Source organism: Theropithecus gelada, chromosome 1, assembly GCF_003255815.1.
Source record: "Theropithecus gelada isolate Dixy chromosome 1, Tgel_1.0, whole genome shotgun sequence".
NCBI classification, from domain to species: domain Eukaryota; kingdom Metazoa; phylum Chordata; class Mammalia; order Primates; family Cercopithecidae; genus Theropithecus; species Theropithecus gelada.
In genome coordinates, this window is record NC_037668.1 from 38,826,429 (window position 1) to 38,840,786 (window position 14,358).

The 14,358-nt window shown below is 42.7% G+C and overlaps 1 protein-coding gene across 3 annotated transcripts in view; it reads left to right on the plus strand.

Annotated features, from left to right (window-relative positions):
• The window catches only part of UBE4B (ubiquitination factor E4B), a 149,087-nt gene that overhangs the window by 50,271 nt on the left and 84,458 nt on the right, over window positions 1-14,358 (plus strand). For all 3 annotated transcript variants that reach the window (XM_025389232.1, XM_025389240.1, XM_025389248.1), the window contains exon 3: window positions 7,537-7,672. In XM_025389232.1, the coding sequence (XP_025245017.1) occupies window positions 7,537-7,672 (136 nt within the window). The remainder of the gene's footprint in view (window positions 1-7,536; window positions 7,673-14,358) is intronic.

Genomic DNA, 14,358 nt, shown 5'->3' on the forward strand with positions numbered 1-14,358 from the left:
TAAATCCCCCTATGCAGTAGGTTCTGTTCTAGGCTGTGTGGCTTATATTTTAGTGAGAGAAAACAATTTAAATACCCAGCTGGGCATGGCGGCTCATGCCTGTAATCCTAGCGCTTTGGGAGGTCTAGGTGGGAGGATCGCTTGAACCCAGGGTTTAAGACCAGCCTGGACAACATAGTGAGACCTTACCTCTACAAAAAAATACACAAATTAGCCAGGTGTGGTAGTGTGCACCTGTAGGCCCAGCTACTGGGGAGGCTGAGGCATGAGAATCACTTGAATCTGGGAAGTTGAGGTAGCAGTGAGCCGAGATTGTGCCATGCACTCCAGCCTGGACAACAGAGTGAGACTCTGTCTCAAAAAACAAAAACAAACAAAACCATAAAATCTTTCAGATGACGGTGATTATAGAGGAAAAGAGACCAGTATGTTGGCATAAGTACCGCTGGGGGTGTGTACATAATTGCTGTAGGTCCTATTAAGAAGGTGACTTTTGTTTTTTTTTTTAACTTTAAGTTCCGGGATACACATGCAGAACATGCAGGTTTGTTCCATAGGTACACATGTGCCATGATGGTTTGCTGCACCTATCAACCCGTCATCTAGGTTTTAAGCCTCGCATGCATTAGGTATTTGTCCTAATGCTCTCCCTCACCTTGTGCCCACCCTCCCCGCAATAGGCCCCAGTGTGTTGCTCCCGTCCCTGTGTCCCTGTGTTCTCATTGTTCAGCTCCCACTTATGAGTGAGAACATGCAGTGTTTGGTTTTCTGTTTCTGTGTCAGTTTACTGAGGATGGTGGCTTCCACCTTCATCCATGTCCCTGTAAAGGACATGATCTCATTCTTTTTTACGGCTGCATAGTATTGCATGGTGTATATGTACCACGTTTTTTTTTTTAGTCTATCATCAATGGGCATTTAGGTTGGTTCCAAGTCTTTGCTATTGTAAATAGTACTGCAATAAACATACGTGTACATGTGTCTCTATAGTAGAATGATTTATAATCCTTTGGGTTTATACCCAGTAATGGGATTGCTGGGGTCAAGTGGTATTTCTGGTTCTAGAAGAATGTGACATTTTTAGCAGAGGCCTGAATGAAGTGAGTGAGCAAACCAAGTGGATATCTGTGGGGCGATCTTTGCAGACAGAAGAAAAACAGATGCAAAGGTCCTGGGGCAAGAATGGACTTGCCAATGATTGATGCAAGACAGGGCTGGAATAGTCATCTTCAATTTCCCCTCATTTTCCTTCTCTAATTTTGAGTCTTTAATAAACATTATGTTTGCTTATTAATACATCTGTAGGAATGTCAACAAAATCGAAGCCATTCTTTTATGGTAAGTTGTCTTTGGCTAAGAATGCTATCCACAATGACAACGAAATTATAACTTTGGTCCTATCATTGATTGCTGTATTAAAATCTTTTTTTTTTTTCCTTTTTTCTCTTCTATTTGGTCTAGCTTGGGAGAAAGAGAATTCCAGGGTGGTTAAGCAGCTGGCTAGAGATAGAGGCTCAGACAGAAGCCTCAAGGCCTCAGGGCTGCAGCAGGACCCCTAAAAGGCTACTGAGTTCAGAAGGCTCCTAGCCGTGGTTGAAATCCTTTGCTTTTTGCTTGTACATTTTAATTCTGAGTTAGAACAGGTATGTCCTATGCTGGCATGGGCACTTCCTCGAATTAGAGTGGCCTTTAGGCCAGCAAAGGGGTATGTTTTATTAGTTCTGGGCTTCATCTTATAGCATTATTCTAGGGTCATACTAATTACTTTGTAAATCTGGTAAAAGTGCTGATGGTGTCTTGTTCATGAGAAGCGTGCAGTGCTGGGAATCAATACACTTCCTGTTTTGACTTGGGGTTGATTCTTGTACTTTTCCCTATCTGTAGCCCCCACCCCCTGCCCCATTTTTGCTAACCTGATTCTGCAACCTCTGCTGTGCCTGTAGTTTTACCAGCTGTCTGCTTCTGACTCCAAACTGCCCACTAGCACTCTCCCCACACAGTGGGATGTGAACTGTGCCACGGTGCTGCTTTCATGGCCTTTGTCATGTGTCCGAGCCTAACAAAGGCCCAGGGGCAAATATTGTGAGAGTGGTTTCTATACCATGTGTTCCTGTCCCTTAAAGATCTTATGGCTTGGTGGGAAAGATAATACATGTCACTCACCTGCTTGAAAGCCTTCCTCATCTCCTTATTTCCAATTATAATCTAATCTGAGGGCTTGCAAAGTGCTCTGTAATCATGTTCCACCCTCTTCATGTAATTCACTATCTTGATTTTCAGAGCATGTTCTCTGTTGCTGTCCCAGTCAACATATATATTCACCCCAAAAGGCCTATAACCAGTAGAGATTGTGCCACACAAACCACTCTTAGTTTTGGGTACATTTATCTTGTCTTCCAAACTAGATTGAAAGCTCTGAAAAAGAAACTTTCTTGTATTTCTCTTTTATCTGTTGAGCTCATAATAGGTATCCAGGAAGTAGTAGGGTTGACTGCATTGATTTGGGACTACACTGGGAGGTTTCTTCACCATCTCTCTTTAGTTTTCTTTTTCTTCTTTCTTTTTGTTTTGCGACATCGTCTTGCTCAAGTCGCCCAGGCTGGAGTGCAGTGGCGCAATCTTGGCTCACTGTAGCCTCCACCTCCCAGGTTCAAGCAATTCTACTGCTTCAGCCTCCTGAGTAGCTGGAATTACAGGCGCCCGCCACCATGCCTGGCTAATTTTTTTTGTATTTTTAGTAGAGATGGGGTTTCACCATGTTGGTGATGCTGGTCGCAGACTCCTGGGGTCAAGCGATCCCCCTACCTTGGCCTCCCAAAGTGTTAGGATTACAGGCATGAGCCACTGTACCCGGCCTCTCTCCAGTTTCCCAATTGGAATCCAAGGGAAGTAAGTTTAAGAAAAAGTTAAGATTTTGAAATCTTTGGATTCAGAAGAATTTGTCACCTTTAACACCTAGAGTTGAATGTTCATACCTGGAGAGCTTTAACATCAAGCCCTAGCCAGCCTCCAGCAAGTGGACATTGGTCAGGTTTGGCAGGATTCATCCCCTGAAGTAGACTGAGAGCCACACCTTGGCCTGTCACCGTACCCATCCCCTATCCTTAGTGAAGCAAAACTCCTTTGTTCCTTTCTTCTCCTAGTGACAGGAAATATTGTGATCCTAAAGAATGAAAATAACTTGTTACCTTGTGGCCTTAGGCCTCTTGACTTCAGGCTGTTCTGTTTAATCAGGTGGTGCGTCTTCCCGTCTTCCCGTCTTCCCGGGGCTCCCTGAATGTGGTAGATGAAAGAGACTAGTTCAGCCCTGACCTGAGAGAAAGCCTTTGTGAAGGGTCAGAAAATGTTCACCAGCCAAGGTTGTGTGGTTCAGTTTCTCTTTTGTTTCTAAAATTTGTCACTGTTTTGACAGGGGGTGCATAATGGAGTATTTAGATTTGTTATTGTAAACTATGCAGTATGGTTTTCAAAAAATAGCAACACGTAATTTGTAACTTTAATGGAACTGTAAAGTGTTAGAGATTTTTTTTTAAACATCAGTTCTATCATTTTATAGAGAAACTAAGGTACTAAGAACAAGTACAGAGTTCACTAATAGCATCCATTTGATGTGGCTGCCATAAATTTAGAAAATACCCTCAAAGCTCTCTTGTATTCGGTGACTTTGTTTTTCTTTTAGAAGGAGTTTTGCCCTGTTCCCCAGGTTAGAGTACAGTGGCGCCATCTCGCCTCACTGCAACCTCCGCCTCCCAGATTCAAGCAGTTCTCCTGCCTCCTGGGTAGCTGGGATTACAAGCGCCCACCGCCACGCCCAGCTATTTTTTTGTATTTTTTAGTAGAGACAGGGTTTCGCCATGTTGGCCACGCTGTTCTTGAACTCCTGACCTCAGGTGATCCACCCGCCTTGGCCTCCCAAAGTGTTCAGTGACTATTAAATACTCACTGTGAAATGTATTCTTAGTTATCAGGGAGGGGTGCAGGGGGGAGGAAATGACCTTAGATGTTGAGATAAATGAGGTATGAGGACTGGGGGGACTCAAAATCCAGTTTTATGCATATATCCTTTTTAGCTACAGTAGTTAGGTAGATTATAAATTACATTTGTTTGTTCACTGTGAGTTACTTTTAACAAGTAATGCCACTGTAGAAGCATCAGTGGATCCACAGGAATTACACCTGTGTGATTATTTGAAATGATAGCTTGAGAGGGAAAAGTCATTGAACCGTGGTAGGATAAGGTTCCCCCTCTCTTTTCTCTTTTTTTGAGATGTAGTCTCACTCTGTTGCCCAGGATGGAGTGCAGTGGCATGATCTCACTGCAGCCTCTGCCTCCCGGGTTCAAGCAATTCTCGTGCCTCAGCCTCCCGAGTAGCTGGGACTATAGGTGTGTGCCACCACACCCGGCTAATGTTTGTATTTTTAGTAGACACAGAGTTTCACCAGGCTGGTGTCAAACTCCTGACCTCAAGTGATCTATTCCCTCAGCCTCCCAAAGTGCTGGGATTACAGACTTGAGCCACCATGCCTGGCCTCCCCCTCTCTTTTTTAGTACTTAAATATGCTAAAAGTGGGCAAGACCAGAGCAGATGTTGTGGTAACAAGGCAAATCTGATTTCTCATTCTGTTCTTGTCTGACGCGTACAGGTGTATCTATAGAACTTGTAAACACATTCACATTGTTTTTTTTCATTGGCTCCTCGAAGTAGAACTACGAAGTAGGCTGCACAGATGACAGTATTGTAGAGCATAGGTAAAAATATTAAGTAAGAAGATTCGGTTAAGATTACAAAACTAGAAATGATGGAACCGGTGTCCAGTCCTGGTTTTTTTGTAAAATAGATGTTTATTTTAGACTAACTTTCAATGTATAGAGAAGTTATGAAGATAGTATACAGGATTCCTGTGTACCCTTCATCCAGTTTCCCCTAATGTTAATATCTGGTTCATTTGTCAAAACTAAGGAATTAGCCTGAATATGATTTTAACTAAACATGAGTCTCCTTAGTCTCCATTGGTCTACGACAGTATCTCAGTCCTGTTTTCATGATCTTGACAATTTTGAAGAATACTAGTCAGTACTTTGTAGAATGTCCCTTAATTTGGCTTTGTCTGGTGTTTTCCTCATGATGAGACTGGGGTTGTGGGTTTTGGGGAAGATTTTGTCACACAGGTGAAGTGCCGTTCCCATCACATCGTATCAGGGGTATGTAATATCCACATGATGTCCCTGGTGGTGTTAAAACATCATCACATGCTTAAGTTAGTGCTGGCCATGTTTTTCCACTTAAAGTTACTATTTTCCCTTTCCATATTCAGTTCTTTGGTATCAAGTTCCTTCTTATTTCCTTCGTAAGTCGTGCAGAAGTTTTAATAAATTAGTACATGTGAAGAACTGCTTTCAGGAATGAATAAATGTTTTGTAGTGTTCTTCATTGAAGAGAAACATTAAAAGGTAGCAAGTTTGCTTTCATAGAATGCTGGAAGTGTTAAAATTATATTTATTCAGTAATTGTTTTCACTACAACGGGTAACTCAAATTTTCTTTTTTCATATCTTTTTTTTTTTTTTTTTGAGGTGGAGTCTTGCTTTGTCACCCAGGCTGCAGTGCAGTGGGGTGATCTTGGCTCACTGCAACCTCCACCTCCCAAGTTAGTGCGATTCTCCTGCCTGAGTTTCCCAAGTAGCTGGGATTATAGGCGTGCGCCACCATGCCCAGCTAAATTTTGTATTTTAAGTAGAAACAGGATTTTACCACATTGGCCATGCTGGTCTCGAACTCCTGACCTCAAATGAGCCACCTTCCTCGGCCCCCCAAAGTGCTGAGATTACAGGTGTGAGCCATCGTGCCTAGCCAATAGTTTTTTAAAACATGTGTCATTTTCCTTTTCAGCACTATAGATATATATATTTTAAAGTATTTGCAAATGCCTGGGTAAACATTCTTCTTTTTTCATGGGAAGATATTCATAGAGTTAAAGTAATTTTTAAAATTTCAATGTAAAACATGATTTTAGAGACATCGATGAGGAAATTGTTGTGAGAAATCATCTGTCCCTATGCTAATGACTACAGTTTCACTATACTGTCAGCTCTGTGAGGGCAGCAAAGTGTCAGGTTTTTAATTTCCACTAAGGTGTCCAGCCAATAAATGGATCAATCTATATCAAAGGACATTGTTGAGTCCTCTTGTATTTTTTTCAACATTTTATTATAAAAATTTTAAACATATAGGAAAGTTGAGAGAAATTTGCAGGGAACACCCGTATACTCACCATCCAGATTCTGTCATTCACTTTTTTAAAATTTAACATTAACAGTCTCACTCTGTTGCCCAGGCTGGAGTGCAGTAGCGCAATCTTGGCTCACTGCAACCTCTGCCTCCTGGGTTCAAGTGATTCTCCTGCCTCAGCCTCCCGAGTAGCTGGGACTACAGGTGTCCACCACCACGCCCAGCTAATTTTTTTTTTGGAGACGGAGTCTCGCTCTGTCGCCCAGGCTGGAGTGCAGTGGCCGGATCTCAGCTCACTGCAAGCTCCGCCTCCCGGGTCTACGCCATTCTCCTGCCTCAACCTCCTGAGTAGCTGGGACTACAGGCGCCCGCCACCTCGCCAGGCTAGTTTTTTGTATTTTTTAGTAGAGACGGGGTTTCACCGTGTTAGCCAGGCTGGCCAGCTAATTTTTTTGTATTTTTAGTAGAGACGGGGTTTTACCATGTTAGCCAGGATGGTCTCAATCTCCTGACCTTGTAATTCACCTGCCTCGACTTCCCAAAGTTCTGGGATTATAGGCATGAGCCACCATGCCTGGTCTCATTAACATTTTATTATACTCGCTTTATCACACATTTTTCTTTAGGTTTATTAATACATCCTTTTGTTGTTTTTGAGATGGAGTCTTGCTCTGTCGCCTGGGCTGGAGTGCGTGTTGTGATCTTGGCTCACTGCAACCTCTTCCTCCCAGATTCAAGGGATTCTCCTGCCTCAGCTTCCTGAGTAGCTGGGATTACAGGCGCCCAGCTAATTTTTGTATTTTTAGTAGAGATGAGGTTTCACTATGTTGGCCAGGCTGGTCTCGAACTCCCAACTTCGGGTTGTCCATCTGCCTTGGCCTCCCAAAGTGCTGGGATTCCAGGCATGAGCCACTGCAATGGCCTGGTTTATTAATATTTCTTCTTTTGGGTGCATTCCAAGGATTTTTCTGGACTATCATGGAAGTTAATTTATGTTTCTGATTTGTATTTGTGGACCATAGTTTGAATTGGTGCAAGAGAGGTGATGAGGGGTGAGTTTTAGGTATTAGGGGTAGCTCTGTTACCAACCTCATATGAAGTATATTGATAACTTATGATTTCTTAGTGATGTTCCTATGATTTTATTATTGTTTCCAGCTTTTTATATAATCTTCTGATAGAAATTCCTCGGTTGCTGCAATGTCATGACAGTGTGACTGCAGACTGTGCGTGTTTACTGTTGCTATTACAAATAACTTGAACATTATTTCCCATGGGGCTTCATCCTTCCTATGTTTTCTGTTTAGGAGTAGCCCATCGAAGCCAGAGCAGTGAAGGAGTCAGTTCTCTCAGCAGCTCGCCCTCTAATAGCCTTGAAACGCAATCTCAGTCTCTCTCACGTTCCCAGAGCATGGATATCGATGGTGTCTCATGTGAGAAAAGGTAAAATGAAGCCAGTTTTCTAATATGCTCTTTTATTTAGGGAAAGAGAAAGATCCATTCACTTTAGTCTCTAGTCCATAGTCAGAAATGCCAGCTGGAGACCCATGCCAGTCCTTAGCAAATTAGGGTCAAACGTATTACATTTAAAGATTTTGTATTATTCAGAGATGTTCTTCATACTTTTGTTGTTGAGACAGAGTCTCACTCTTGTCACCCAGGCTGGAGTGCAGTGGTATGATCAGGGCTCACTGCAAACTCCGCCTCCCAAGTTCAAGTGATTCTCCTGCCTCAGCTACCTGAGTAGCTGGGATTACAGGTGTGTGCCACCATGCCTGACTAATTTTTATATTTTAGGTAGAGACAGGGTTTCACCTGTTGGCCAGGCTGGTCTCAAACTCCTGGCCTCAAGAGATCTGCCTGCCTCAGCCTCCCAAAGAACTGTGATTACAGGCATGAGCCACTGTGCCTGGCCCACTATGCTTGTGTGTTAAATGTCTTTTATGAAATAATGGTGTAGTCAGTTAAAAAAAGAAATCTGTTGTTCTCATTTTGTAAATATAAAGTTGGCAAGCATATGCCTCTCCCTAAAACTTTTACTGATTAGTGAAATTTAAAAGTTTGGAATATTTTAGACAGGGAAGCCAAATACCCTGTTTGCTTCATAAGGATCAGGGTGTCTTGAAATAGCCCTCCTGTGTTGCATATGTGCCAAAAATGGGTGATAAGGGTGGCTGAGGTATTGATTCCTTTCGTGGTTGAGCAAGTCAGACTCCTTGGACCTGGCTCCTCTCGCCTCAAGCAGTGCCCTCAGTTCGTGTCAGTGGGCTAAACAGATGAAAAGGGGAATTAAGTCCGGGCTCGATGGCTCATGCCTGTGATCCTAGCACTTTGGGAGGCCGAGGCAGGCAGATCACTTGAGGTCAGAAGTTCAAGACCAACCTGGAAACCCTATCTCTACTCAAAATACAAGAAATTAACTGGGCCTGGTGATGGGCACCTGTAATCCCAGCTACTGGGGAGGCCGAGGCAGGAGAATCACTTGAACCCAGGAGGTGGAGGTTGCAGTGAACCAAGATTGTGCCACTGCACTCCAGCCTGGGCAACAGAGTGAGACTCCATCTCAAAAAAAAAAAAGGAGAATTAAAAATATGAATAAGGGGCTGGGTGTGGTGGCTCACACCTGTAATCCCAGCACTGTGGGAAACTGGGAGACATGAATCACTTGAGGCCAGGAGTTCAAGACCAACCTGGCCAACATCGTGAAACCCTGTCTCCACTAAAAACACGAAAATTAGCTGGGTGTAGTGGTGCATGCCTGTAGTCCCAGCTACTTGGGAGGCGAGGCAGGAGAATTGCTTGAACCTGGGAGGCATAGGCTACAGTGAGCTGAGATCACGTCACTGCCCTCCAGCCTGGGTGACAGAGTGAGACTCTGCATCAATAATAATAATAATAATAACAACAACAACAACAACCACCACCACCAAATAGAATATCTAGAAATGAAAAGGTAATTCACATTGACAACTTGCTGTAAGAGTTAAATAGGGGTTAGACATAGCTGAAGGAAGAATTGACAAACTGAAAGCGCTGAAGAAATTACCCAGAACGTACCATAAAGAACAAAGGAGATGAAAAATATAAAAGATATTTAGAGATATAGAGGACAGAGTCCTTGGTTTCTCATGAAATGTATGTAGGATTGAAATTTCTAGGTAGAACATTAAAATTGTGAATGCAGACGTTCAGCTTTCAAAAAGAAGAAAAAGAGAACAGGGGTCCAGCATATATCTAAATATCAAAAAGGGAGAATAGAGAGTTGGGGAGATTTCCTTCTGCTCACTTTTATTCCACGTTTTTTTCTATACTGGTTTGAAAGATATTATTAAAAAAAAAAATCAGGCCAGGAGCAGTGGCTTATGCCTGTAATCCCAGCACTTTGGGAGGCTGAGGCAGGCACTCACTTGAGGTCAGGAGTTCGAGACCAGCCTGGCCAACATGTTGAAACCCCATATCTACTAAAAATACAAAAATGAGTGGGTTGTGGTGGCATGCCCCTGTAATCCTAGCTACTCGGGAGGCTGAGGCAGGAGAATTGCTTGAACCCAGGAAGCGGAGATTGCAGTAAGTTGAGATCACACCGCTGCACTCCAGCCTAAGCAACAGGGTGAGATTCTGTCTCAAAAAAAAAAAAAAATTATAATAAATGATTGAATTTTTGTTGAGAGTTGGTAAATGATATGAATCTTCAGATTTAGGAAGCCTAGTGAATCCCAAGCAGAATAAACAAAGAGAAAGTCATACCTACACATTTTATGGTGAAATTGTAGAACACTGGTGACAAAAACCTATTTATTTATTTATTTATTTATTTATTTAAATATAAATGCCCCTACTCCTTGCAGAGACAAAGACCATTAAAGCAGCCAGAGTGAAAAGAGAGATTATCTAGAAAAGAAATGACAGCCAAATATCTCAATGGTGGAGGCCACAGGATGGCAGAATAATAGTTGAAAAAAAGTAACTGTCAACTGGGAAATGTGAACTCCTGTGGAACTGCCCTTTTTCTTTTTTATGTTTTCTTTTCTCTCTCTCTCTTTTTTTTCGAAACAGGGTCTCACTCTGTCACCCAAGGTGGAGTGCAGTGGCGCAGTCTCTGCTCGACTGCAGCCTCTGCTTCCAGGGTTCAAGCACTTCTCATGCCTCAGCCTCCCTAGTAGCTGGGACTACAGGCGTGGGCCACCACACCTGGCTAAGTTTTGTATTTATTTTTGGTAGAGACGGGGTTTCATCCTGTTGGTCAGGCTGGTCTTGAACTCCTGACTTTTTTTCGAGACGGGGTCTCACTCTTTTATTCAGGCAGGAATGCGGTGCTGCTGTCATGACTCACTGCAGCCTTGCGACCTCCCAGGCTCATGCAGTGCTCTCACCTCAACCTCCAAATTAGCTTGGACTATAGGCATATGCTACCGTACTTGACTAATTTTTAAATTTTTGGTAGAGACAGGGTCTCCTTATGTTGCCCAGGCTGTTCTCAAACTCTGGGCCTCAAGTGATCCTCCTGCCCTTCCAAAGTGCTTGGATTACAGGCATGAGCCACTGCGCCTGGCCTGGAACTGTTTAAAGCAAAGGGAAATAAAGACATTTACAGATTTAAACAAAGAAACAAGCTGGGCCTGTTTTTATTTTCAATTTTTAATTTTAGTGGATACATAGTAGATGTATATGTTTAAGGGGTAGTTGAGATATTTTGGTACAGGCATGCAATGTGTAATAAACACATCATGGGGGTTGGGCGCGGTGGCGCACGCCTGTAATCTGAGCACTTTGGGAGGCCAAGGTGGGCAGATTACCTGAGGTTGGGAGTTCTAGACTAGCCTGACCAACATGGAGAAACTGCACCTCTACTAAAAATACAAAATTAGCTGGGTGTGGTGGCACATGCCTGTAATCCCAGCTACTCGGGAGGCTAAGGCAGGAGAATAGCTTGAGTCCTGGAGGCAGAGTTTGCCATAAACCGAGATTGTGCCATTGCACTCCAGCCTGTTCAACAAGAGGGAAACTCCGTCTCAAAAAAATAAATAAATAAAAATAAAATAAACACATCATGGGGGCTGGGCGCGGTGGCTCACGCCTGTAATCCCAGCACTTTGGGAGGCCGAGGCGGGCAGATCACCTGAGGTCGGGACTTCTAGACCAGCCTGACCAACATGGAGAAACCCCACCTCTACTAAAAATACAAAATTAGCTGGGCATGGTGGTACATGCCTGTAATCCCAGCTACTCAGGAGGCTGAGGCAGGAGAATAGCTTGAATCCTGGAGGTGGATGTTGCAGTGAACCGAGATTGTGCCATCACATTCCAGCCTGGGCAACAAGAGGGAAACTCTTTCTCAAAAAAAAAAAAAAATTAAATAAATAAAATAAACACATCATGGGGGCCGGGCATGGTGGCTCACGCCTGTAATCCCAGCACTTTGGGAGGCCGAGGTGGGTGGATCACGAGGTCAGGAGTTCAAGACCAGCCTGGCCAACATAGTGAAACCCCATGTCTGCTAAAAATATGCATGGTGGCGTATACCTGTAGTCCCGGCTACTTGGGAGGCTGAGGCAGAAGAGTTGCTTGGGAGATGGAGGTTGCAGTGAGCTGAGATCTCACTGCTGCACTCCAGCTTGGGCAACAGAGTGAGACTTTGTCTCAAAAAATAATAATAAATAAATCAACACATGGAAAATTGGGTGTCCATTCCCTCAAGCATTTATCTTTATTTTTTTTTGGAGACAGAGTCTCACTCTGTCTCCTATACTGGAGTGTTGTGGCATGATCTCGGCTCACTGCAACCTCTGCCTCCCGGGTTCAAGCAGTTCTTCTGCCTCAGCCTCCCGAATAGCTGGGATTACAGACATGGGCCACCACACCTGGCTAATTTTTGAATTTTTAGTTGAGACGGGCTTTCACCATGTTGGACAGGCTGGTGTCGGACTCCTGACCTCAAGTGATCCACCCATCTCAGTCTCCCAAAGTGCTGGGATTATAGGCATCTTATATTTCAATTAAGTTTGTTTTAAAATAATATAATATAATATAATATAAATATAGTATATCATGATCAATTTAGGTTGACTTTAGGAATGTAAGGATACATCGACATTAGAAAATCTATACATATCTTCTACCATATTGTATATTAAAAAGAAAACCCTTATAATTTGGTAGCTGCAAGAGTTTGATAAAATTCCACATTAATTCATGATAATAAGAAAATGAGGAACAGAAAGGAGTATCCTTACACTCACAGTGTGGCACAGACAAAGTTCAGCAAATATTCCACATGCTCCCCAGCATATTTCCCATTCTCTTTTACAGTTAAATTGGGGCCAATGACTAGTTCTGTCTGGTAGACTATGAACTAGAGTGACATGTGTCACTTTTAGATGAAGGCAGTTGAGCCGATGTTCCTCCTCCATCCCCCTCTTCTCTTGCTCCAGTGACCTTGGAGGCTGTGTATTGCAGATGGCATAGATTAAAGATGGAGTAAGGATGCTTCACTCTCATCAGACTTTGTGTAAGCAAGAACTAAATCCTTACAGTGTTAAGCCTCTAAGATTTCAGAGTGTATGTATTACTACAGTATAGCCTGTCTTTAACTTATATAAAGGGCATCTGCCAATAAACTCCACCAACTCTCCTATTCAATAGTGAGAAGTTAGCATCATTTTCTGTAAAACAGCAATAAGAACAAGGATGTCTACTATTTCTTGTTCTTTTTTTTTTTTTTTTTGAGACAGTCTCGCTCTGTCACCCAGGATGGAGTGCGGTGGTGCGATCTCTGCTCACTGCAAGCTCTACCTCCTGGGTTCAAACCATTCTCCTGCCTCAGCCTCCTGAGTAGCTGGGACTATAGGCGTCCACCACCACGCCCGGCTAATTTTTTTTGTATTTTTAGTAGAGACGGGGTTTCACCGTGTTAACCAGGATGGTCTTGATCTCCTGACCTTGTGATCCGCCCACCTCGGCCTCCCAAAGTGCTGGGATTACAGGCGTGAGCCTCCGCGCCTGGCTGCTATTTCTTCTTGTATTCAGCAGTGCAGTGAAACAAGTAAGGATTGGAATGGAAGAAACAACAGTGATAATTTGTAGATAGATTATTTACATGTTGGCTGGGCGCAGTGGCTCACGCCTGTAATTCCAGCACTTTGGGAGGCCGAGGCGGGCAGATCACTTGAGGTCAGGAGTTCGAGACCAGCCTAGCCAACATGGTAAAACCCTGTCTCCACTAAATATACAAAAAATTAGCTGGGCGTGGTGGCGCGTGCCTGTAATCCCAGTTATTCTGGAGGCTAAGACAGGAGAATAGCTTAAACCTGGGAGGCAGAGGTTGCAGTGAGCCGAGATTGCACCACTGTACTACAGCCTGGGTGACAGAGCAAGACTCTGTCAAAAAAAAAAAAAAAAAAAAATTATTTGCATGTAAACTTTCTATGTATAAATAAACAAGTTGCTTATAAGAAGTGTATATTTAAAATCTGTTACATTCCTGTCTGCCAACAACAAAAAGTTAGAAAACTTAATTTTTAAAAAGGTGCCATTCACAATTTCATTAAAAAGTATTAACATATGGTACCTAGGAATAAATTTAGCAAAAGAAGTATAAAATTTTTATAGAGAAAATTATTAAAGTTTGTTGATAGACCTTAAAGAAGATCTTAATACTTGGAAAGTAATAAAAACTCAGTAACATAATTATATTACTTCTCCCCAGTTTGATCTCTACGAGGGAAAAAAATTTTGGTCAAAATCCCAGGAGGGTTTTTAAGGAATTCCTCAGGCTGATTCCTAAGTATGTGTAGAAGAGGAAAGAGCCAGGGATTGCTAAGGCCTCTTAAAGTAGAAGAATAAGGTGGAGACATTGATCTAGCAGATATCAAGACTACTGAAGTTTTAGTGATTAAGACAAAGTGGTATTGACCAGGGACAGACAGTTGTCTAACAGAACAGTAATGAATCTCCAGAAATAGACCCACTCGTTAATGAAAATTGGACATGTGACATAGGAGATTTCATATTAATGTAAAAAGGATGATCTTTGCAATAAATGGTGCTAGGGCAATTGTTTAATCAGAGGGAAATAATAGATACTTAACCAGTTTTTGTAATAAGACTTCAGTTGAATTTTTTATTTTCTT